This window comes from Gymnoscopelus microlampas, assembly GCF_963454915.1.
Source record: "Gymnoscopelus microlampas genome assembly, chromosome: 7".
In the NCBI taxonomy this organism is placed as follows: Eukaryota; Metazoa; Chordata; class Actinopteri; order Myctophiformes; family Myctophidae; genus Gymnoscopelus; species Gymnoscopelus microlampas.
The window spans coordinates 21,583,306-21,609,466 of NC_139944.1; the positions used below are offsets into that span (position 1 = coordinate 21,583,306).

Here is a 26,161-nt window from a genome sequence, read left to right on the forward strand (position 1 = left end):
GGTAAGAGTGTACTTGACTTGGCAGAACAACGCTGGTTCAAGGTTATTTAAAATCCACCTTTCACCTGGTATAATTATCAAACATGCAGAACAATTTAGCAATTTGTTATTTAATTAATTGATCAAAATCAGTTCACAATGGCATTCCGGGCAATAAATATGAATGGAAACTTTCTCTTTTTATGAGGTTCATGGAAATATGAGTTAAGTTAAACAAACAACACTGTACTTTAAAGTCATACTGTGTAACATTCATTTTAGTAGTATTTTTGGCAACACCTCTTTAGATATTTTTGCCTGTGTTTTCACTTTTTAATTTTGGTTGCTCACTCTTTGATTTGATAGTCTCATTTGTGTTAATTAGCTCCTGTTGTGAAGTCTCCTTATCTGTTGATTTGTGCCATATCAGGTGTGTCAAGTCAGTCAGTCGAGGGTGAGTCAAATACAATATTTTCTTTTTATTTGCTTTCTGTTTCAGCTACGTTTCGTTTATGTTCATTTTGCCTTTCAGAAGTTTCAGTAAAACATTTTTTGGACCTTATGTTTTGGGCTAATAAATAACAATCACCGGAAGAAGTTGTTGGGTTTTGATTGGAGAGTTGAACGTGTCACAGTACCTGCCCGAAGCTCAGCCTTTTTAACGCTACTTTTACATGGTTGGGAAGAAAGTTTTCGCTACAATACCTCTGGTAGCTCTGTAACGCTGCTGGGTCCTACTGTACACTAGCACCCGGGAATATTTTGGAACGCAACAAGTTGTCAGAAACTGTATTTATTCACTTTTAAAATACATGAATGAATATATACAGTTCAGGTACATTTTGGGGGCAGACACTCACAAGTAAAAATAGCGTTTAATAGTGTTTAGAGAAGTTGTCAAAAACACATTCATGTGGAATGGTTATTGTGAAAAAATGACAAGTGAAAGATTAGCCAAGTATTGTTTACCTCATGATGCCAATTAACCCTCCCCACACATTTCTGTGGTTTGCCACTGCTGTTGTTCCTTACTGGCTCAACTGTCATTGAGGAGACCTCACTGGGAGCTCCTCTGTCCTACTCCTTCTGTTCAACACCCCTACTGAAAGGTGCCAGCTAAATTTGATTTGGTACTGTTAAGACCTGTTACATTAAGACCGGGAACACATCTGTGTCATTTCAGATTAAAGCTATAACCATTATTTCATACTTTGGCTATTCAAAAATAGCAGATATACAAGCTCATAAGCTTGTAGATCTGCTATTTTTGTAAAATCTTCAACATTTGTGCAAATATTTGAATATGTGTATATTTTTAAAGGGAATATTTTTTACTCAAATCTCTGCTTCTGGCCTGGAACAAAATATTTTCAGATGGGGGTCCGCAGCCAAATACATATAATTTTGGGTGGTCCTTGACATGAAAAAGTTGAGCACCACTGATATTATAGCAACATACGTTTTTCAGAAACCTGTTAGGATTCAAAAGACATGTAGATGCGTTCCTGGATTGAATGGGTTAATTATAGAATAGTTGAGGACAAATAAATATATACAAACCTGACTGCTGTGCGGGTTGAGGCATGGGCTGTGTGCGCTGGGTGGGATAAGACACCTGGTGGGACATGGGCTGGGAGACACGGTACTGCTGGCCCGAGCTGGGGTACTGACCAGGGGCATAGAACGACACCTGGATCTGGGCGAGGGAAGTGAGAAAAGAAGAAAGAAAGAGTAAACAGTTACATCAGCTGTTCGAGAGACGAAAAAGTGCTGATTTATACTTACACGTACTGTAGTTGCGCACCGATGTTGCGCACCTAAAATAGCGGATCGACAAGCACTCAACACGTCGTGCTGCAATGCGATGTGAGCTTGTAGACTGGCTATTTTAGGTGCGTGACACGTCAACAACTAAGAATAAATCAGGTAACAGTGTTGGCAATTTATATAAACAATATGGTGAGAAGCAGATTTTTTGTTTTGTTTTAGATGCCAAATGGCGTGAGAAATGAGTAAGTGAAATGTGAGGGACTGACAGTCAGGATAGGAAAATCCTGTAATGGAATCCATTGCACCCCAATTCACATATACAGTGTTAGTGCTAAGGACTAGCATCAGGTTTCAATAAAATGTCTATGTAGACAAGCATTTCTCGCCTTTCCTGAGCGCCATGAAGCTGATCTTTAAAAAGCGTAGCTTCAAACCTCCGAAAATAACAAAACTGAACAGACTTTTTTTCATCAGTTTTTGGCAAGCAACATTATTCAACATCCTCCCGGTGGGGGCTCCTCACTGGCAGGTGAGTCAGTACGATACAACAGCAGTGATAACACATAAATGTGTGTGGGGAGGAATCAATTGGCATAACGACTAAATTGGGGAGAAAAAAAGGGGTAAAAACATTACTCGAAAAGGATTAAAAAAGATACAAAATTGTCAAAAGCTCCTTCCCTTTAGTTGTCTGCTTGCGATGCAAGTACTGTAACTGCCCCATATAATTGGGCTAAATGCAGCTACTCGCTTTCCCCAACATCCCTATACTGTAGATCTCTACAGGCACATCAAAAGGACAGAGAGAGAGAGAGTAAGTGGAAGTTAGGAGGATCGATGGTTGCTGCCTCTGCCTTCATCTGCATACATGACATGGCTCACACGCAGCCCGGCGTCCGCAGGGCTGCAGCGGTGTCAATATTTGCTCTTCTATTCCACAGTCGTCCACCCACACACCAAACACCACCACTGTGTGCTTTCCCTTCCCAGTCAATACCGTATGAACATCAGAGGACAAGGGGATAGAGAGCGAGAGGCATGGAGACAGAGGGATGAAAAGTACAAAGGATGGGTAGATAAGTTTGAAACTTGCAGACGTGTTAGAAAAAAGAAAACTGGAGGAGGGAGGGAAATTGTTTTGCTGTACAGAATATGCCAAATAAAGTTTAAAAGGTCTACATTTGCGAGCTGTCACCACTGCATGTTGTAATTATTTGGAAACCAAAGACGTCTATGGCTAAGAAAAAAAAAGAAAAGAAAATGTTTTCTTTACAAAATAAAATGTTCAGTGCAATCTACTTCGAGTTACACTACCCCTTGATTCTCTATTAATCCTGAGATGTAGGTAAGTCCCAGTTTATGCTGATATTAATGAAATGCAAGTGGCTTAAAGACAACATCGAGCAGTCTGGCATGTTTAGCGCATTTACGACGACTCACAGTATACTTTATATTACAGCTGCCCATTTTCAAAATATCATAGTTTACCAAATAGTTTGTCAAAGTTAAGTCATCACTGCACTTTAATAGATGTTAAAGCATGGCCTGATTTAAAAAGTCTAGCTGAAGATATTCCCTGGAGAAGAGATTCTTCTCAAACATCCATGCAATGATGTTTAGCCAACACTGACTCAGTTATTCTGTTATGTTCAGTAACCTTTTAATGACCATGGGACACTGTAAACAAACCCTAAATCTACAATGACATAAACTGACACCGGTATGGTCCACAAGTTGCCATCTCTACATTGATCTGAACAGTAGTTACACACCCTCCTGAGTGGTCAATTGAGTTGCCTCTCCTCTTCTCTAGTGAATGCTAATGAAAAGGAGCGATAGGGTGAGCAAGGAGAGAGCAGAAGAGTGACATGCTGGCTGGCTGGTTGACTGGCTTAGTGCACAAGTGTGAAGGCAACGTGCAGCATTCTGCTCAGTGGGAAGACGACACTCTCCAACCCCTCTACGTCACAGGGAATCACATCGTTGACAGTTCACACCTTTTCACTCAATCTGCGTACTGGTGAACTAAGCTGGCTACAAGTGTATGGAAGAAAGCGAACGTTAATGTTTCCAGCTTCGTTGAATGCTGATGCTTCGCTGTATGACTGAGGTAATTGAGGCATCCAAAATTTGCCTAATTCTGGTTTTATATTCTGGTTTTATACATCACAATCACACACCCGCAACAACCCGACTGCTTGGATCGCTATGAATGGAAAGAGAAAATAGCTGTCACTATGCGCGAGTCAGCATGACCATTACACACCAAGACATAATACAATGGACGCTGTAAGATTATACAGTAGACATCGTTTCAAATGCTGCCACATGGAAGGTGGCTCTGCAGCTAGGCCACTGCCAGTACGTCGCTAAATAGATACGATAAGAACAATCAGACTTTTCTCAACCTGTGCTTCAGTGAAAGCCAGGGTATGATTCTCACTTTCAAGCCGTTATATTTGGTCATGTAACTGTCATTGTAATTATGAGCAACATGCACAGACTGTCAGCGGGGAATATTGAATGGGAGGAGTAGCGTGGAGGTGCTACTGTATATTCTCCTGGTGGGGGCTCCCCACGGGCCGGTGAGCCAGTAGGGTACAGTACAGCAGCAGCGGCAAGCAGTGGGAGGAATTACTTGGTATAACAAAAAATAAATAAAAATAAAATATAACTAATTTCTGTGCAGACTGGTGTCATGTATCAGTAGCGAATGGCGTCCGCAAAAATTGCCAGCTATTAGTAGTATTTGTGAATTCTTTTTAGTACCTATTTTTGGCCTAGGGGTGTCAATAGGCTCTATGCACAGCAGCCATATTGGGAATGAATTGGGCCTCTGACTTACTTCCTTTACAGGTGTTACCAATAATAATACTAATTAAGGCTCTGTTCCACTTAGTGTGGCATAGTGGTTGTCTTATTTTCAAGGACCCCCATAACTCTGAGAGTGTACAAATGGAACCAAATGGACCCTTACGGGTCCATTTGTACACTCTCAGAGTTACACACCCACCATAAGGGGCCATTTGGGAACCAAAATGGAGTGTTTCTAGTGAGCCAACATGCACGATATCAGCACCCTGACTAGAATGGAACAGAGCCTTCATTAGTATCATTGGTAACACCTGTGAAGGAAGTAAGAAGAGGCCCAATTTCTTTCCAATATGGCTGCTACTGTATGCATAGAGCCTATTGGGTGCTGTACTGTATGTCACATGAAAGTAAGTGCCAGTCTGAGGAGTCCTGAGGCTCACCTAACCCCTCTGTTATGCCAAGGGCTAGGCTGTGGAGGAAGCCATCATACCTGTTGTGGCGGAGGGGCCTGCATGTAACCCTGGGGGGGTGGTGGGGCCTGCATGACAGGCTGGGACGGAGGAGGTGGAGGGGGCGGAGGATGGGGGTGGCCAGTGTTGGGCTGGTAGCCAGACGGAGGGGCCATGGGCTGACCCGTAGTGGCCATGATGTAACTGGTCTGTGGAGGGGGGTGCTGCGTCAGCACGGTGGGAGGGGGCTGGTACATGGGGGGAGGCTCGGGGTTCTCGCTGGAGCCCTGCCGACTCAGCGTCATCTGGCTGAACTGGGGCGCCAGCTCTTCTCCCTGGAAGAGACCAGAATGGTGTTAGTGCTGCTGGGTCAGGATTAGAGGCTTATAATAATATGATATTCACATTTTATTGCAATCTGTTGTACTGTGTGTGTGCTAACATATACACTTTTCACCGATTTCACTCATTTGGAAGTCATTCCATAATTTTTATATTCAGTACAATGGCTAATTGTCTAGCATATTGAAATTTAATTGAGATTTCTAGAAATCAGTTATTTAAAAAATCAAGCATAATGATTCACAAAAAGGATCAGTAATAAAATAACGTGAGGGTTAGAGGGCGAGTTTCTTTGTTGTGTCATGTACAATGTCATTATTACCATGTCATGTACAATGTCATTACTACCATGTCATGTCAAGTGTATTTGTCATGTGTATTTGTATTTGACATGTCACCATGTCATGTCAAGTATAATGCTGCATTCACATGGATTCAGGCAGTGGTGGACACCGAAAAACTTACATTTTGGTGAGTTTGTTGGAGCCAAGTATGTTACTTAGCTCCCTCACACTAGGAGAAAACATGGAGCGATCTGGACAATAACAGTATCATTTTGTAAAAAAATAAAAAGAAACATTTAATTATTGATCAGAGTACAAAAAAAAAATCCCTCTTCGCTAACATTTGTTTTACTTGATTTGTTTTTGCAATCAGGCAGGCCCTGGCCACCACCCCTCAACCTATCACAGTAATAATCCCAGAGCAACAGGGGAGTGGGGCCTAGGCATTGTGACCCCGCACTTTCAGAGCATTTGATAGTTCACTTAGAAACTGGAATACAATTTAGTTCCTTATCCCTCGCTTTCTGTTCCCCAAATCTCCAAAAGAGGGATGGTCAAGTTTTCATTTGAGGAAGTTGACATTGTATAGCTCCAACTTCTTTGGCTTCTCCTGAACAATCAGGGGGTTGGTGGTCTACCTCTTTAGGTTGGAGTTTAAGTCGTTGACCTCGCAACCTCCCTCGTTTATCTCGGGGCTCTGCTTTGGGCTCTGCTTCTGTCCAGCAGGTATAGAGTAGTCGATTGTGGAGAATACTCTGACTTCTTACGGGGCTGTTGCGTCCATCTTAGCGATGACAACGTTAGGCTCGCCGGTCAGCTTCTCTCCCAATTCTTTGTATTTAGGCTCCAGAAGTCGCTTGCAGTGGCCACACCAGGGGGGCGTAGAAATCAATCAAGATGCATTTGCTGTGGGGGCTCCGCCAAGTGGTTATGGTACGTACCACATGGGCTCTGATGACTGATACCTAGTCCGGGGTTCAATTCCGGTCTTCACGTGGACTATCAATAAAGGCAGAAAAGGCCCCAGAAAAAAAGATGTAAAAAAAATCGAATCTCATTAAAAAAAAATCCCAAACAGTTCAATCCAAATTAATATATTGTTTTCATCTTGACTTTAACAACCAAGTGTAGCCTAAAATATATAATACCAGAGAGGGTTGTTTAAAAAATCTTGGCTTTGATGGAATCTTAGATTAGGTGTAGTTCGATTTGATGCAGAAACACAACATAATTGCTTCGATCCAAGTAACATTAAAAAGTGCCAACGAGCGTCAGCTGGACAGTGACAGACACACACCTCAGCTGTACTGAACTGAAAGTGACTGGAGTTAGTTTAAAGAAAGCCCTTGAATATGATTGAAGACATGATAATACTTACATTTCATATCACAAACACCATAGAGTAAAAACTCCTGTAACTTTAACCAGCAAAAAAAAGAAACAATTAAAATAAAAATAAAAAAAGATTTTTGGAAATTGTGAATCGATTTTGAATGTTGATAATCGTTTTTTTTACAACACCCCTTGTCTTTACTGTCATCGTTTACGATGGAGTCGAAGTTCACAGCCACTAAACCTTGACTGGTACATCGTTGTTCTCAGGGATCAGCAATGGCTTAGATAAGTTTCAGATTACCATCAAAGTAGTCAGTCAGGAATCGCTCAAGGGCCTTCCCATCACGAGTGAACTCCTCTGTCATGACATGTTTTAGTCCCTTCTCTGTACGGATGCCGACCACAGGCAGCTCTCCTGAGCTCCCATCCAGACCCAGTTCCGACACATCGTTGCTGAACATTTTCTTATTAGCCACAGCAAATCTCATCTTTTTCCCCTGGTCCAGGAAACCTTTGGCAACCTTCATCACTCTGTTCCTCCAGTAGTTGGAGCCCTTAGGGTTCTTGTCATAATCCAAATCATAGTAGGCCACCAGCAGGTCCTTTTCCCCTTTAAGCTGGTCCTCGTTGTCATCCGTCATGAGAGGGCACATGCCGAAGAAGTTTTTCTCGATGAACTTCTCGATCTTGATGCTGGTGAACTTCTTCCCTTTGAACACCACTGTGCTGTCCTCAAACTTGCTGCGCAGTTGTGGTGGACGAAACAGGACGACTCTCTCTCTGCGTTTCTGGAGCAGAGACTCTAGGTTGGTGTGGGCGAAACGGTAAGACGCACCCAAAGCTCTGGCTGCCTTCAGGAACTCAGCCTGGGATGTGCCTCCACTGTCAGCAAAGAACCCAACAACACTAGCATGGTCTGCGATGTATTTCTCAAAATCTGCTTCAGTCTTGAGTTCCACTGAAGCTGGTACAGCCTGCTTTTTAAGCTGGCTGACAATAGCATCTGCAGTCCTGGGGCCATCGTAACGACCCGAGTCCTCTCCATCCCTGAAGATCTTCAAAGTCGGGTAGCCACCAATTCCATACTTGCCGCAGACTTTGCTGTTGGCTGTACAGTCAACCTTGGCCAATGAGACGATTCCTTTCAGCCTGGTGGCAGCTGTCTCAAACTCGGGTGCCAGTCGTTTACAGTGGCCACACCAGGGAGCGAAGAACTTCACCAGGATGAGCTCATGAGCTTTGATGCTCTTGTCAAAATTATCATCCGTGAACTCGAGCACATCACTGGCCAGTGCGGACCCGACGAGAAGAGCAAAAAACAGCCACTTCAACATTTAGACTTAGTTCCTCTGTGCTGTGAAGTAATTAATAAACTTGATTAATTGCACAATACAATACTACTAATTGCAAACTTTGTCGGTTAAAGCCCTTTAAATAACAAGATAAAGGCCAACATTGACTAAAGAACATATATGGACTGGACATGCCTAACGTCACTGCAAATCGGCATATTATATGCCCATATATGGCCCTGGACATGCCCGACGTAAGTGTCACAGTGAAGTTGTTGTCCTTCGCCGTGTCTGCCTGAGCCACGTGAATGTAACATAAGTCCTACATGAGGGTCTAGACTAGAGCAATATCATGACTGTAACAGGAGCAAAGTGTTGTGTAAGCAACTGTGTAAGGTACTGAGAGATATCAGCTTCAAGACAATCTTTACAACAACTACAAAGTCTGTAGATACGGCCTAGACTGTGTGTGAACTGTGAAATTAACTCGAAAAAGGCCCTGACACACTCAAAGTGTCAGACACTCGTGTAATCATTGTTTACAACAGCTGTGGCCACACTGGAGGCGTCAAAGTAGGCACGTTAAAACTTGTTTGCATGTCTTTCAGAGCTTGTTTGTATTTTGGAGTGTCGACGAGGAGCACATGCAGACAGACCATCCGAAATAGAAACAAGTCATTTTTTAAATTAAACAGACGTTGTGAACAAGCAGACTTACATGACACGTGTCGATTTCAGTGTGTCATGGTCTTTAATTTGAGTAAATCACAGTTTCCAGCAATCGTAGTTGCACTGCCCAAACAACAGAATATGACCGTACAGGAAGACAGCAGCAGTGTAAAGGCCCTGACACACTGCAAGAGGCAGACCCCTGCATTATCAAACGGATAATTTTTTTTTACAACGGCTGCAGCCACACTGGACGCGGCAAAACCTGTCTCTCAGAGCTTCTATTTTGGAGTGTTGATGCCTGGCACAGACAATCCAAAATTAGTTGGAGCATCACAGAAAGGTAACCTCTTTTTGTTTCCTGACGTGCGTCAGTGATTTTTTTCAGTGTGTCACGGCCTTAATACTCTCTGTTTGGATATGAGAGTGTTTTAAGAGACAGCGGTCTCCAGAGAGGTGACAGTACCATTGTGTACTGCTGGGGAGGAGAGATGGGCAGGAGGACCTGGGGACAGGAAGGGCTTGAATAGGAGACAGGCTGAGAGGGCTGCATTGATGCCACAGGCTGCGCACACCACCAGAGAGAGAGAGATAGAGAAAGAGCAAGAGAGAGAGGTGGGGGGGAAGCAAAGGAAACAAAGGGGGAGGAGCCAGCAAATGAGAAGGTAGGTTTGATAGGCAGGCAGAGAAAAAGATGTGGGTTAGAACACAGCGGAGAAGTTGTTAAGTGGGAAAAGGCAGTTTAATACTTAAATACACCATTTAAAGTACTTAAAACTACTATTGTATGTCTTAAACCCAAAGAGCAGACAGCTACTATTAGGCGTTCTTGTTCTTATGCATGGCTTGAGTCAGCCCACAGGAGGACATGGATGACTGCCATCTACAGCAGTGGTTCTCAACGTGGGGTCCGGGGACAACAAGGGGTCCTTGAGGAGTTACAGGTCTGTAACTGTGGGACTGTACAAATGGGACCAGATGGACCCATAATCCATTTGGTCCCATTTGTACAGTCTAACAGTTAAAATAACACTGGGGATTTTCAAGTGTAGATTTGGGTCTAAAAGATAAAAGTTATCAAAATGGGGGTCCTTGAAATAAATAAAAGTTTGAGAATCACTGAAAGTATGTCTTTACAAGGAGGAGAGCTGATCTAGGATAACACACTAACTCCTCCGGACCACCCCATTCATTATGATCTGAATCTAAATACATGGGAAACATTTAAACCACTTAAACCCCAAATACTTAACACATTGGCTGCCATGGACGCAGATCTGCGTTCTTTTGCGTCCGCAGAGCGCACGCTGCCAAGAACGCAGATCTGCGTTCTTTCAAAAAAAAAAAAAAAATCTAAATAAAAGTTTTTTTTATTTTTTTTTATTTGACCCAAAGACCAAGGAGATATGATTTTTCGAAGATTTAGACTCCCATCCACTTCCTTGTTAACTTAAAAATTCTGTATCTCGGCTCTTGAGTACTTTTTTTTTCTCATTGAAAAAGTCTGGCAGTCTACTGTAGAAAAAAAAAAAAAAAGATGGCAGCCAATGTGTTAATTGACCGGGGTCCACCACAGCTCTATCCTGGGCGTCTTTCCTTGTACACCAAATCTATTTGCTGAAAATAGCCGATCTGCGAGCTCTCAGCGCATTGCGAGCTTAGTAGATCTGCTATTTTCTGCGATTTTTCTGCTCATTTCCATCAATTGTTCGCCTATTATGACATGCCCAGAATAGGGACGCTGGGATTCATGTGGTTAAGGTACCGGACAATGTTGCCTTAACTGATAAATATAGACGCTTACCTGAGCCATCATGTGGTTGCCCATTGGGTGCTGCTGTGGCGTGGGCAGCAGGGCGGTCTGTGGTTGAGGCTGTTGCTGAGGTTGCTGAGAGGGGCAGGGAAGCAGGCTACGGCTGGACTGGGGGGGCGGGGCTGGGGGACAAACATCTGGACTCACCAGGGACAGGCCTGGAGATACAGAGAAGAGTTGACAAAAATAATAACAAAACAAGAACATTTGGAGTTATGCTATTTCTGACTCTATGTGTTATGTTGGCCATGACGATGACACACACAAAGAATTACCTATGAAAATGATCAATTAAGTGTAAGGCATGTGTACCCTTAATAATGTTTGTTTATTATTGTACTGTAACCTAGTAAGCACAATGTGCCTTTTTCACCACTTGGGGGCAAACTCCATGTAACATTACATTCAACTTGTTGATGCCTTTTTCCTCGTTGAGCTTGTAAATAATCTATTTTCGGTGTAGTATAGTATAAATGTATACACTATAGTATAAATGACCTTTAGTTTGCTTCATCAGGACAGCGTATCGGGTCATGTTATGTACAGTCCGGTAAGTAGCTATTCACACAAAACTATGCTAAACTGACTTTCAAATAATCTGAATAGCTATAAGCTTCATTCAAATTCAAATCCAATACATTAGTGTCTGCCTCTTCAGTACACTCTTCCATAAATCTCACTCCATGAATCTTCTTGTCTTTCAACCAGGAATCACTGGTGTGGAACGCAACAGACACAACTCTGGAAGCCCCACCCCACCCTGTGGGTGCCCGACGCCCCCCCCCCCCCCCCCCCCTTACCTGAGCGGGAGCCCCTGCAGCTGCCTTGTGAGCCCTTGCTGCTGCCCAGACTGTCCCCCCGGGTGAGGATGGAGATGCCAGAGAAGCTGCTGGCCTTGGTGACGGGCGGTCGCAGCGTGCGGTTGGAGCTGTCAGAGTCGGTGCTGCTCCAGGGCCGCGGCTCCAGGCACTTCATGTCGCTGTCTGTGCTGCTCTGACGGCTGCTGGATGCCCGGCTGGAGCTCTCACGGTTCCCCCTGGGAGAGAGAGAGAGAGAGAGGGGAGGAGGACGGAGACAGGGGGTAGAGAATGACAGGAAGAGGCAGAGTGTACAGGAGAAGACAGGGGTAGGAAAAGCGGAAGAGGAGATGTGAAGTAAACCGGGAGGAAGAGATGAAATGAAGGGAAGGTAGGTAAGGAGAATGGATAGAATAGGATGGGGGGGAGGAGGGGTAGATGGAGAGGGGGGCGTCAAATTGAAGGGAAGTGAAAGAGTGAGAACAGTGAAAGGGGACAGGAGGAGTGGCGAGGAGGAGAAAGAAAGGAGAATTGGGAGAAGAGAAGATTCAGAAGAGGGTGGGGGGGTTGGGGGGAGGTAGTGAGAGAGAAGAGCACAGCACGGTCATGGAGAGGTAGAGACAGACACTTTGCCAGCCAGGCTGGTAGGATCAGGCATTCAACAGACAGATGCATGGTGGCAGGGTGACACCGTGATAAAGGTCAGGCAATGAAAACGACTGCAAGCCCCCCCACCCGCCGACCATACAAATACACCCACACGCCAACCCATCCACCGAACAAAAAAAAACGTGCAAGGGAAGGAGATGCTCTAGACAACCACATACCCAAGGGGTGGAAGAAGACATTAGGGTGACGTGACAATGAACCAAGACCAAACATTCATTAGGCCAACGGGGAAAACCATCACAAACATTCCAAGACACAATCACATGTGTGAGAAGTGAATACATGATACAAGGTCCATACAATAAAACATGACATGCACACTGCAAAACTATACATACAGTACTGTACTGTAATGGAGACACAAAGACAACCGGACATATATACAGACTGATGTATACATAGAAGACCAGCTAGACACTAACACCCAAACGCACACACACAGTATCTATGAATTAACCACGTTGCTAACACAGTTTCACCACTATGATTGGTTAACTATGTTGCTTGCATACACACTCAGGGCCTCTGTGTTGCCGTCACCCTGGATAAGGGTAGCTGCCAAGAAAACGAACGATCAGACTTGTAATCATGGACACCGCTTTCACAAAGCCTTTAACCACATGAACCCTAGCATCCCTATCCTGGCATAACCATTCGGCAAAAATAGCAGATCTACAAGCTCACAACGGGTCACAATGCGACACGTTGTGAGCTTGTAGATTGGCTATTTTTGTCTAAGAAATCTGGAGTAGAAGGAAAAAGTAAGGGCCCGCTGGGGAATTCCGGTCAACAAAGTATATAGGGTTTAAGTGGTTAAATCACCAGTCACAACATTAATATTTTAGCTTCAATTAAAAATATTTTTAAATTTCATTTTAATGCTATAATGCTAGTGGGAAAACCAAACAGTTCTACGAATACAAATGATGGTAACTCTGAAATTAAATTACACATTTTTATAATTGAGGTGTGATGTGGCGCTGAATTTAATGTGGATAACAAGCCTGTAAACCAAACAAAGAACTACATCTCTGCACCAGACAGCAGAGACAAAATGGCCAAGTCGGCTTTAATCAGATCTTTCGGGCATCCTCAGAGAAGTGAAAGAGGGGATCGCAGTGAACAGCATTAGCCCGAGAATGAAAGCAAACTTTGAAAAAGGCCCAGTACATCAGGGGAATCTCCACACAAAAGAAAAACAACCAGAATTTCGGGGGAATCTCCACACCCAGAACACAGAGATGTTAAGACCATAGCGGTAAGGAGTGGTTGTTTGAAGGTGGCAGTGGTTGATAAATATTTCAGCGAGGCTGTAATTAATGGAGCGCCTATTTTAAGCCTTCTCTCTGCAACAGCCTATTTTAAAAGGAAGGGTGGGTGCTCTAGTGCTCCCTCGCTCGACACACACTTGTTCTTCGCTTCGCTCTGCAGACAAAGATGAGTGCGAGGAGGAGGAGGTATTCTGCTATTGGTCACATGATATTCCATCTCTCCCTGTTTTTTTCCCTCACGACACCATGTCTCCGTCACACACACCGGGGAGAGCCGCTCCGTATCAGTTATCGCTCTTCTGCACTTCGTCACTCCCAGTCTTTATTAGAAGGATCAATCACAGACGGTTTCCCCACGGTCCTATTATTTTCCCCATGTATTTCCAAGGGGGTTTTGAGTAGGTTCATTTAAGGGAGGCCAGTGGATAGGCTATTTATTCTTATTTATTGTTTCTAAAAAACAAGGTTACTAAACACTGATTTCTAAGCTTGCGTTTGTTTAAAATGGGAGGACTTAAGGGAAGCCAGTGGATGTACTGTATGCTTACACTTTTCTAGTGTGGTTTGTGTAAACTAGATTAACAAAAAGTGTTTTAGTTTTTTATCTTTTTACTTGTGTATCCATTTTTGTTTAAAATGGGAGGTCTTAATAGAAATGTACATCTATATACAAGTTAAACGTACAAATAATTCATGCAAATTCTTTACTAACAATAACGCATTTTTGAAATTAAAGTTTTAAATACACATATTTTAAGTTACGTTTCAAAATCAGAATGTACATAGCGGTAAATAGAATTAGAAATGCAGATATGAAATTAGAGTCGCATTGTGTATTCTTGTATTAGTGACAGCGCTGAAAAGCTCAACATATAAACTTTTAACACAGTAAGAAATAGTACCAAACACAGGCCAGTAACTGTCGAAATATTACAGTACACCAATTAATAGTCTATAGGCCTACAAAGAATACAATATATACATTTTTACAAAGTTCAATACTTCAATATTGTCTTAATAATCCAATTGTCTTTTGTTGTTAGACAAATTGTTATGAGGTTGAAAGTACTGTACTGTAGGTATAATGGCATTTTAACATCATACTAGGTAACAAGTTAAGAGAAATCAGACCAAATCAACCACAAATCAACAAAAATATACTGTGGAAGTAGTGCAGTTACTGCATAAAGATGTAGTGATGGTTGAAGTGTGGAAGGGTAAATAGGTCAATCAGTCCCCCCCCCCCAGTGAAACCACAAAGCAGCCATGCATGGGCCCGTGGGAAGCCCCACGGCATCAATCAGCCGACCACGGCAAGCAAGGAACACCACAAGTCAAGTCACCACCACCACCAAACCACTTTCAGAGATGGGCATTGCAAACACACAAGTCAAATAGGGCTGCAACAGTTAATTGAACTAATCGATTATAAAAAAATAATCGATTCAATTTAATGAATAAAACATAGCAGATCTGCAACCTCACAACGCGTCAGTATCAGTGCCAAAGGGGGTATTTAGGGGCAATGCCCCCCCAGATTGTACTTTGTGCCCACCCATCTAGATTGGCCAGTACCCCGACACATTTTGCTTATGTTTTACAAATGTATACATTATTCCTAAATATATACATTTGCAAATACATGTATAGGCTGAAAATACAAGTATAAAATGATTTTGTTTCACATTAGCGAGCGTGATTGCCAAAATGAATGGAAGGATGATGTTCTCAGGAAGTTGCATGCAGGTCACAATCGCTGCCTTCAGCTCTAGTAATGGTGAGTGAAATTAACCAATAAAACATACACGTAGGTCTGCTGTATTTTAGTAGATAATTATGCCCTCGCAAAATGAATTAGCTTAATTTGTTAGTGGCTGAGGAGCTGCCCATGGTCCTGGAATCATCGCTCACTCATTCCTGCTGCAGAGACTCTGACTTTTTGTTTGTTTTTACTCCTGCCGTGGAGGTGGCGTCAAGTTACATTAATACAATGCGATCACTGTGTTAGTGTGTTTTCTGTATGGATGACAACTTTCATAACGGTTATGTGTTTAAGTTTGAAGTAATCCCACTAATAGGCATAAGTTCTTTGCACCTTGACTTCTCTGTTAGTGATCGATAGCCTAATTTGATTATTTCACTTTACTTAATGTTTGTTGTTGATGCTTTTTTTTAAATGTATTATTGTTATCATTTGATTTTTATTTATTTTTTTCCTGCCTTTATTGATAGATACAGTAGGGAGAGAGAGATGGGGAGTGACACGCAGCAAAGGTCTTTGCGATTGGGACTCGAACCCGCGACACGATTGCCCGGACCGCTACGCCAGCCGTCCGGGTCGTCAATGCATATTTTTACATATTGTTTTTCAGTTCATCGTTGTCTTTATGGGTTACGTGACATTTGTTATATAGCCTATCAAAGGGTGTTTAAAAATAAAGTGCCAGTGAATAATATATGCCCCCCCTGCTGATCGTTGACTGGCCCTGGCCCTGGTCACGATGCAATGCGTTGTGAGCTTGTAGATTGGCTATTTTGCCAATTTGTTGTATGACACATATAGAGCTGAAGTGGTTAAACATATGGGGTATTTCTTCCCAGATTATTAGTAATTATTTCTAGGCTTGAGTAGTTCTCATATCTACAGATAATGTTCAATTGAATATATACCGAATACATGTAGATAAAATACATCCTATGTAGTTTGTACACGTCTTTAAATATAGTAACACAAAACTTTAAAGTATTTAATAGGGCTTAAAGGACCACTTCACCTATTTTCAACACATCTTCCCATAATTGGTCCTCTCTAATGCTCATTATAAAATGGCACCATTTCTGTCTACTCGCTCTGTGTCGAAGAGGGCTGTGGACAGTTCAAACTTGTTTTACTTTCCCTTTATATTTTTTATTAATGCAACAACAATGGCTTCTATTTCAGCATGATAACCTTTCAGTTAGAAAAAGGCTGTAGTTTCTATCAGCTTGGAATACCCATGGATGATGTAATTGGTAGGCAGGTTTCTGAACGGTCCATAGCCTACCAATGAGATGCAGAGTGAGCAGACAGAATTTGTGCCATCTTATAATAATGAGCATTAGTCAGGTCAAATTATATGAAGATATGGTTGAAAATAGGTGAAGTGCTATAAGCCAAATCAGACTAATAGTCGATCATGTTACATGCTACAATTTCTTCACGTCGACTCTCTGATATATAAAATACATTCAAAAAGTTATTTGACAAAAACAGTTTTTTTTTTTTTTTCAATTATTTGATTAATCTAAAGCGTAATCGATAGAATAATCGCAGGGGAAATAATCGATCGTTGCAGCCCTAATAGTCAAAGTCAGCAGCACACCCCAGTACCTAAAGATCTGCCTCCTCTTTTGAGAGCTAGAGGAGTAGCCTTCAGTGGAAAGTCTGTTGAGGTTAACATTGGGAGAAAAATGCTGGGGTTACAGGATTGGATTTGAGAAGGGAGAGGGTGGGGTAGGTGGGTGGGAGTCAAGGAAGGAGGGAGGAGTGGAGGGGAAGGTTGAGGGAGGTACTGTATAGTGTAGAACTTTTACGCCTTGAAATAAAAATGCACACAAAGCAGAAACTGTTGAAAGGCCCACGCTCCCCATTTCTCTCCCTCTCAGCATATTGTCTCTTAATCACTCATCCTCAACACCGGGGGCCAGGGAGGGAGATGGGACTTAAACTGACCACTTTAGATAACTTTTATTCCTATATAACAGGTCTTCCGTTACCAACATCTTTGTCAAAGACATTATGTTTCCCCTACACTGAAGGTTACTTCAGCAAAATGGGAAAAATGACACATCAACAGATAATTTGCCAGTTAACTTTAAGAATTCCTTTTGCTCCTCTCTAAAGGGACTTCATAGGGAATTAATGATCTGGACAATGGTCATTAACTTCTGTACAGTGGATCTAAATTCTGTCCAGACCTCTGCAGAATCTGTATGTAGCTGTAGCCTCTGTATCTTCTATAACAGCAGACTGACAAGCACATTTTAAGCTCAGGGGAAGGGGCACAGGGGTGTGACTCCCCTGCATCGTGGTCTTACCTGTTGTCGTTGATGTATCCGTTTTGAGAGGACTGCAAAGAAAAAGACACCTGTACATTACGAATAGCTTTATCCAACCAAGCAGGACCACTTGAGCCCAATCCTAAAAACGTGTAGATCCAACACAATTAAAACTTCTAAAAAATGCTAAATCTTCACTGGAGTTGACTTCACAGGGATTTAGAATGGGACGTGGGACTCAACACATAGCAGTGACATACTATGTTGTTTCTCGTCTTTAGGACAAGTACTCAACATGTCCTCCAACATAAAGCCAAAAATAACTGATCTACAAGCTCACAACGTGTTGCTGGTGACGCGCTGTGAGCTTGTAGATAAGGATAAATCAGGCTTTATTCTGTCCCAAAAGCAATGATGTGCTCTTAGCCCCATTACTTAGTTTGAGTTTTTACGGGATCTGTCCCCCGTATTGCTTGAGTGACCTGCCCCATACTTACTTCTCGGGCAAAGATTCGGTCTCGTACCCGCTGGTATTCCTCCTCTCTCTCCTCGATGGACTTGCTTCGTCGTCCATCCTGCAGCGGCACGCGGATCTGCAAATTTAACAACCACCTTTCATAATTTGTTCTGGCACTATTGATCCTCGAACAAAGGCCAAATTAGGACGGCGAGTTACAATAAAGGTAGAGACCAGGGCTCTACAGTGGAGCCTTTTTGCTGCATATGCGACCATATTTTGGTCTGTGAAACCTGCAAAAATGTAATTTGTGCACGCTGGTGTGACTCAGTATTCAACACCTAGCAACAGCTGGCTTTAGTTTGATGCTGTTTTTTTTAATGGGCTACCTTCACCATGTGTCCAAGACCAATCAGAAGGCTTTGCCTCAGTGCTGGACTTTAATTGGCTGTCTTCACGATGCGTCCATCCATGACACACATGTGCCTGGTCGAATGCTCAATCAATATATTATGTTGAATATAATATGATTTACCATAGTGGGAGGATACAGAGTTAGCCACTAAAACCCTGTACTCGCAGACATGGACACACGGCACCTTAATCCTATGCACAACGCGCAGATTTTTTTAAATTCTTGCACCTTAACTAATGTCCATATCATGTGTACCGCATATACTGTATCTGCTGCTATGCTCACGCACCATATGTCTAACCCCAGGTACATACCGCACCGGATAGATTTACTATGTGTAAATATGTAGATATATTGTTTTTTTATTGATCTTTCTCTCGCTCTCCTATAATGATGCCATGAGAATTTTACTCAAAAGGCCTAGATGGTGCACCTCAAAGGTGGTTTGAACAATCTCATTTCAAACCATCAATAATGCATCTTTGCTGTACACATGATTTTAATGTGGTTAGACACAATGAGATAGCTCTCTGTTTACTCGTACACATTTTTAAACCAAGTGTAAACAGGAAAACAATGAGAAAATAGCTTTTGTTCAACACTGCAACCGTGGCGGCTATGTTGAGTTCCTTAGTGACAGTTCAGGACGCAGTGGCACTTCAGCTTGCTCTAATTGGTCAGTTACAGCCCTAGGGCTGATATCAGTTATCAACTTCCATGGCCGACAGTAGTAGATGTCCGTTGTGGAGGACATACTATATACCGTAGTATGTTTTGATGAAACAACATAGTATTATGCTTTTTCTTTTTACCCTCATTGTTAGTCATTGTTTTTCAATTTAAGTTGGTGCACCTAGAATTTTGGTGAGTGCAACTAGTCAAGAGTCAACTTCACATAACACAAGTACAGATGTACAAGCTCCCAACATTAGTCATTTACAGGCAGAGTTAGAAAAGGTAAAGAAATAATAGAGAAGAAAACAAACAGGTAAACACAAATAACAGGAAGGCACAGAGTCAAAATCAGGTACACAATGTCCAAATATATATAAGGTGCATGCTTAAAAATAGCAATAGGTAGAGAAACGCATCCAGAATGTCATCACTGTCGGGTGGAAACCCAAACCTTGTATGTCCAAAACCGTTGCTTTTTTATTATTATTTCAAAAACATTTAAAATTGTAAAAATAGCCAATCTACAAGCTCGCAACACGTTGTGGGCTTGTAAATCTGCTATTTTCACACATTTTAAGCAACACTCTTGTATGATGAATTCGGGTGTACATTTACAAAAAAACATACAAAGTTTAAATATAAGAGGTTTCTGCCTGACAGCGACGATATAGCAAATAGCAGCAGGTATACTCTAAATCACGAATTACATGTGCATTGTGCATGGTTAAAGTGGCCTAGTTAAAAAGCAATATAAAAGCAGCAGATATTGAATCACCATCCCTTGTGCATGATATCTTGGTGCATGGTTAAAAATAGCAAATGCTAATGTTTTGAAGTTGGGAGGGCCAGTGCTCATAAGGAAAAAAGCCCTGTGGACACACTTAGCAAGTCTCTCAAGAGTGATAGTAGTGCAACAGTTAATTAAACTGATCAATTTAATAAACAATAAAAATAATTGATTTTAATAAAATAATACATTTTGAGGGGAAATATTTTTTTTCTCAAAAATAGCAGATCTACAAGCTCACAGCGCATCTGTGATGCGTTGTAAGCTTTTTGCACAACACTGCTGTACAACAAAGTATGATACAGGGCTTAAGTAGTTAATCCGACTAATCAATTTAGTCGATTTATAAAATCAATCAATTAGAATTTGTCCGCATCAATTTGTTGATATATGAAAAGTGAAAAGAACAAAAAGAAAACAAAGCGCATCTTGATTATTCGATGAATCAAATAGGTAATCGAAAGAAGTATTGATAGTTGCAGCCCATGTGTTGTAGCAGGACAGGTACCTGATTATCGTCCTTGTCCATGCTGGCATCATCCCTCTTGAGGATGAACTTCTTCTGGAAGTCCATGTTGCGCTCATCCTTGATGTGCTCGGAGAACCGTTGTTCTGGGCTGTGGGAGGAAACCGTGAAACATTGCCATGACCATCTTAATAGAACACACAGTAATAATACATTATTCTGATTACAAATTTATTTTAATTATTGTCTCCACCAGGCCGAAGGCGTGGCCAAGGCTATGATTTTGCCCGCCCGCCCGGGCAGGCAGAGGTATCCCATAGCCTGGAGGGACAATTGCTCTGTGATTGACTAGTTTGTTATGGCATAACTTCAATGGTGTGACTAACTTAATCACTCAGTCAGAGACATTCATAGGGAAGTTATAGGGCCGGCCCCACTGTTAAGGTCCAGGCAAAAAGGAGAAATCAAAAAAGGGAAAAAATATTCCTTTACAGTTCCCATTACCAACTCATTGTAGCATGAAGATAAGGTTAAGTGACTTGTTTGTAAAGTCTCCCGGTGGTGTTAAAACAATTTACCAGTTGGTCTGGCAGTCATTCCTGCATGCAATTAAAGCCTGGCCTTTAAAGCTGCATAGCGCAATATTTTTGATAGTCTCAAGGCCTTAAAATAATAGCCTATGTTTGGCACGAACGTTTCATTGAGACGTAACCATGTTATTGTCTCCGCCAGGCCGAAAGGCATGGCCGAGACTTTGTTTTGCACCCTGTCCGTCCGGGAACATCTAATCTCCGGCACTGTTGGCTTGATCGCAGCGAAACTGTGCACACACACTCCCTCGATGCCAATTCAGAACCTCTGCCCTGCATCTTTCACATCTGCCTTTTAAAGCGCCACCAGGAGGCCGACTTATGTAAAACATATTTTTAGATATTACTCCTTCAGATTTTATCCAAATTTCACGCAAATCAGTACAAATTATCTAGTCAGGTGATCAAGACGGATCTGTTTGATTTTTCATATTCCATCCTGATTGCCCATCTAAAGTTTGACAGACTGGCCCGTTTTGAACAAAATGCCGCAAATCATGAACTCAGCTACGTTGAGGAACAAATGCCACTCTTTCAACATTGCCCTGTTATAGCGCCACTAGGAGGCCGATTTTTGGAAAAACAAAAAAAATGATATTACTCCTACAAATGTTGTCCAAACATCACGCAAATCAGTTATTATCTCTTTAGTCAAGTGATCAAGACGGATCCGTCTGATTTTTCATATTCCAGCCTGATTAGTGAATTCCGAACATTGCTGGCCCACACTAGCCTACCTGACCTGGCGGAGACCTGTGCTCAGAGGAGCACTTTTTCTAGTTTTCTCTCCTTTCTAGAGCTGGCTTATTTTGATACACAATAGTGCAACTCACCTATTTTCTATCAGTAGAGAAATAGTATTGCACAATCGGCGATGACTTTAGTATCCGACAACCAATCACCCATATTCATGAGGCTGACCGGTGAGCCACTTACATGCGCGTGTTGCCCGTCTTGTTGATGATGACGGCTTTGCCTGTCTGGTCCACGTTGTGGTCCATGCCGAAGTAGGCCGCCACGCGGTGCAGCAGCATGCGATGATAAGAGGTCATCTGAGGAAACTTCTTATACTGGTTACTGCAGGGGAGAAATTAACCACTTAATATACTACAATAATAATAATATATAATAATTGTTAACCAGAGTTAACCCCTCCTTTTTTCAGGCGTTGCAAGCTTGTAGATGTGCTATTTTTACCAAATGTTTGCCCCCAGAATAGGGACATGTGGTAAACCACGTAGGAGTATGAAAGACATCCCACTGCGTACAGGAGGAAGAATACAAATTGACCAACTCCATTCAGCTCCATTGTGTCTCAGTTGGCTGCATTTTGTTGAAGCTCAATCAACACAAAGGCTCTATCAAATGTTTTTTTCACTTAAGCCCCATATACTTTGTTGTCTGATGAATAGCAAAAATAACCAATCTACAATTTTAGAAAAACAATTTTATTTGCCTATAATGCCATACACAAAGTAGGGATGCCAGGTTGAAAGTGGTTAACCAACACTTCAGCCTAGCAATGATAATATCCCAGCAACAGGGGGACACAGAGTCCCACACAATAACAACCTCACGGTTAAAATGCCAGAGGGACCACAGCCCAGCATAAACTTTCTCTATAATACAAACTACAACCTGCCTTATTACCATAGTGGCCTATAAATAAAAGTGGGATGGACTTCAGAGGGCTAAATTTAAGTACGAGTGAGTGGTTGTGAAGAATGTGGCTCACTTGTCGTCATTAATGAACTCCAGGATATCTTGTTCTAGTTTGAGCAGCATCATTCGATCCCTGTCGAAGCAAAGGGAGAGAGGGGGGGGGGGGGGTGAGAGAGAGAGAGGGAGGGAGTGAGTGAGAGATCATTGAGTAGAGTGCAGACAGAATACCAAGCAAAGATCAAAGGCAAGCACTGAATACTTTCCCAATGCCGTCTAAAGTAAGGATGGGCAGTCCTTCCCAATCCCACACCCCCAGGGGCTTAGAGCAGGGGCCATGTTCAATGCCAAACACTGTGAAACACTTTAAATAGAAATCCAATAGTGAGAGGCTGGGATTCCCCTCTCTATATGCTACAGTAGCTCATCTTGCCCAGCAGGATTCATTTCTATGCCAACATGTCCTAAACCATGATGGATTATCTCACACGAGATCAACCCTTGATGTATAATAGTCACTTACCTGGGATTGTTTTTCAGTGTGTTGACCAGAAACTCGTGAACGTCGATGCCCGTGGAGTCTGTGTACTCCTGACTTGAGTCTGACGGAGAAGAGGGAGGGAGGGAGAAGGGGTTAGAGAAGGGTTAGCACTTGTGAGACTGGTAGAATCAGAGAGATCGTTATTGAGACGGTGAAGTAAAGAGTGCTTGAAGTAAGGATGCTTAACATAGCTCTTTGACGCCCCCCCCCCCCCGCCCCAACACACATACAATCCCTGCCACCGCACCAGCTAGGGTTCATGAAGGACAGATATCAGAAGCAGATACCCCGAGACACTAGCAGGGTTTCCTCTCTTTCCAGGAAATCTTTTCCAGGACAGGTGGGGGGGCAAGAGGGGGGGGGGTAGCATGGCATGCTGTGCTTTTTTCCCCCGTCATGATTATCCCTTATATATACAATGGTTGTGACTGCATTTCCTTGCCAGTAGGATGCTATCTGACTGTCCTGTATCCTCATTAACTATCAGTACTATAGTACAGGCATTCTGTGAAGAAAAAATAGGGGTGAACCTAGGACTAATAGCAACAGATATGGTCCATAGTAAATGTATACCTTACAGTTAAGAATCAAAGGTTCCTATTTTGGGGTTTAGTAATACAAAAAGTAAGTGGACCACTTAATAACAAACATTATTTCACTTTCAAACGTTCAAAGAGAAAATGCAAAGTACTTTGCATCAAAGAAATTACACGCACAGTGCTTCACAAAAATAGACATTAAAACAGCACATACATACATGTAATTACATGTACTGTAAATGCATACATGTATATGTAAATGCATATTGCATAACATATAGAAATGGCAAGGTTTAAGAATTTCCTTTTGAACAAGCACTGCACTGCATCCCACACAGTTTCTGGTTGATTGTGGGCAGTACTGAACCTTTTGTGTGACCATCAGACGAGAAAACACGCATACATTCTTTTTTTATATGGGCGTCAATGGGAAATTGCAACATCACCTATTTCAGTATTTTTCAATACTTTCCACCACTGGGATTTCTTAGGACTTTTGATAGGTTATAAGTAAAATATTTATGAAACTAAAACAGTTGAAAGAGTTTCTGTTGCAATTTTTCACAGGTAATTTTGCATAATGCCTATACTATGAATACCATTATTATTATCATATCAATATTGTTGTTGTTCTGTTCTATGACATCCAATCTAAATAACCTAAAAGTGAATGCGGGCCGCCGTGACTGAGGAAGGAGAGAGGCCATCTGAGAATCGGAAGGTCACCAGTTCGAACCTCGGCTCCTCTGGGCTTTGTGTCAGTGTCCCTGAGCGAGACACTTAACCTGTAACTGCTCTCCCGGGCGCTGTTAAAAACAGTTCCCACTGCTCCTAGTAGTTAGGATGGGTAAACGCAGATCATGTTTGAATGTCTTACTGTAGAAATGGCGGCTGGCTATACTTTCTGTTGGACATCTAACAAGGCTAGGTGAAACCTAGGCTGCACCAGAGTATAGAGGGGCGGCTGTATAGAGGAGCGGAGAGATTGCGCCTGATCCCATTGGTTCACTGATCTGTCCGTCAACCCCCGCCCCGTTAACACAACATTACGAGCGACGCCCACTGCACTCTGGTTGGTTGGGGAAATGAAGCACTTCCCATACCGGGTACACCGACGAGCTCCTCCAGGCTTTTCTTTTTTAGCAAAACTAAACAATAAAAGCCTGGAGATCGAGGCTAGGTGAAACCTAGCATAATTATGGTTGGTTGGTGGTTATGTACTATACTGTATGGGCAATGTGCGACATTGTGGGCAATTTGTTAGATGGAAAGTCAGCAGTGTTGAAATGACTAGTATTTAGTAAACATTAAGCAGGGGCAGCACTGTTTAATAGACTAGTGGACTAGCTGAGCTCATCCCTAAAGTACACAGCAGCAGTCTTTTCATTAGACAAATAAATTGTCACTTTGAGCCAATTAGTTAAAACTGTAACTAGGGGGCAAGCTGATGATTCAATGAAAAAAAGTTTTGTAGATAATCTATGATTACTTAATGACAGAATACAATTTCTTTCTTGGTCAACACATGAGACTGTGAAGTCCGTAGATCAAGCATTAAGGGCCGTTCACACCAAGCACTAGAACTATAAAATAGTTTTAAAAATCTTTCTAATTCAAGCGAATGGAAAAGTCCACACTACAACATTAACAAAGACAATGGGGAACGATATAGTTATAGTTTTCATTATAGTGCTTGGTGTGAATGGCCCTTTACAGTGGACATTACGTAGTTCAAGCCATCCAACTATTTGTGTACTTTAAGATTTTTCATACAGTCAATGGGCTAAATGATACAATTTAGCAACATCCGATAGGGTCACCCCTACCCTGACCGATTCCATTCTTTGATTACCTTATGAAAACCTAATCTGCGGTCGTAACTATTTTGTATCTAAAATATCTTCCAGGACATACAGTACCTGTATAGTATTTAACCACTAATTTCCCCATGACTGTAAAACTACATACAGACTCCAGGTTTTCCAGGACACGTGGGAGCCCTGAGTAGCTAGCTCCCAAGCAGTTGTATTTGTCTGAACACATACAGTAAATGCAGACATCAGGGGAATAATCTTCGACTATTTTCAACCAAACTAGATTGTTTTAATCTTTCTCCTGCTCTCAGATTCTAATAATACCTGAAGGCCTCGTGGAGAGTCACAGGAAAATAGTGCAAAAGAGAACATCAGAGAGAGACAAGGAAGGCGGGAAAGATAGTGAGACGACAAAGTGTGAAGACATGAGATTAAGAGATGGATCCCTTTTGCGCGTCTAAGAAATTCTGTAGTTCAAGAGTTGTCCTTCCATTTGGTTTATTAATTCAAAGAGTACCCTTGTACTACACACTTGTCTCATGTGTGATAAGTGCACCATACCATGGACAGAAGTTTCACTCCCATTCAGAGCACATTGACATATGTCAAACATGCATGAACGTAGACTAATTCATGAAGAATACACACATTGCGAAGGGCTGCAATATGTGTATGACAGTGGAGAGAGAGACAAGA

General features: G+C 42.2%; 1 protein-coding gene and 1 pseudogene across 14 annotated transcripts in view; both read right to left on the bottom strand.

Moving 5' to 3' along the window:
* The window catches only part of r3hdm2 (R3H domain containing 2), a 93,444-nt gene that overhangs the window by 12,840 nt on the left and 54,443 nt on the right, over positions 1 to 26,161 (bottom strand). For 6 of the 13 annotated variants that reach the window (XM_084063310.1, XM_084063305.1, XM_084063311.1 and 3 more), the window contains 12 exons: positions 23,095 to 23,173; positions 22,648 to 22,707; positions 21,849 to 21,989; positions 20,365 to 20,473; positions 18,020 to 18,115; positions 17,562 to 17,611; positions 16,855 to 16,908; positions 11,548 to 11,783; positions 10,739 to 10,905; positions 9,401 to 9,499; positions 5,054 to 5,347; positions 1,540 to 1,675 (listed from right to left, as the gene is read on the bottom strand). In XM_084063310.1, coding sequence (XP_083919436.1) covers positions 1,540 to 1,675; positions 5,054 to 5,347; positions 9,401 to 9,499; positions 10,739 to 10,905; positions 11,548 to 11,783; positions 16,855 to 16,908; positions 17,562 to 17,611; positions 18,020 to 18,115; positions 20,365 to 20,473; positions 21,849 to 21,989; positions 22,648 to 22,707; positions 23,095 to 23,173 — 1,521 coding nt within the window. The remainder of the gene's footprint in view (positions 1 to 1,539; positions 1,676 to 5,053; positions 5,348 to 9,400; positions 9,500 to 10,738; positions 10,906 to 11,547; positions 11,784 to 16,854; positions 16,909 to 17,561; positions 17,612 to 18,019; positions 18,116 to 20,364; positions 20,474 to 21,848; positions 21,990 to 22,647; positions 22,708 to 23,094; positions 23,174 to 26,161) is intronic. The other 7 variants (XM_084063306.1, XM_084063312.1, XM_084063307.1 and 4 more) reach the window with 5 other exon arrangements.
* Positions 6,273 to 8,307, bottom strand: LOC311049422 (protein disulfide-isomerase A3-like; annotated as a pseudogene). The gene is made up of 2 exons: positions 7,160 to 8,307; positions 6,273 to 6,544 (listed from the first exon to the last, which is right to left on the bottom strand). The product of its transcript is annotated as a protein disulfide-isomerase A3-like (transcript).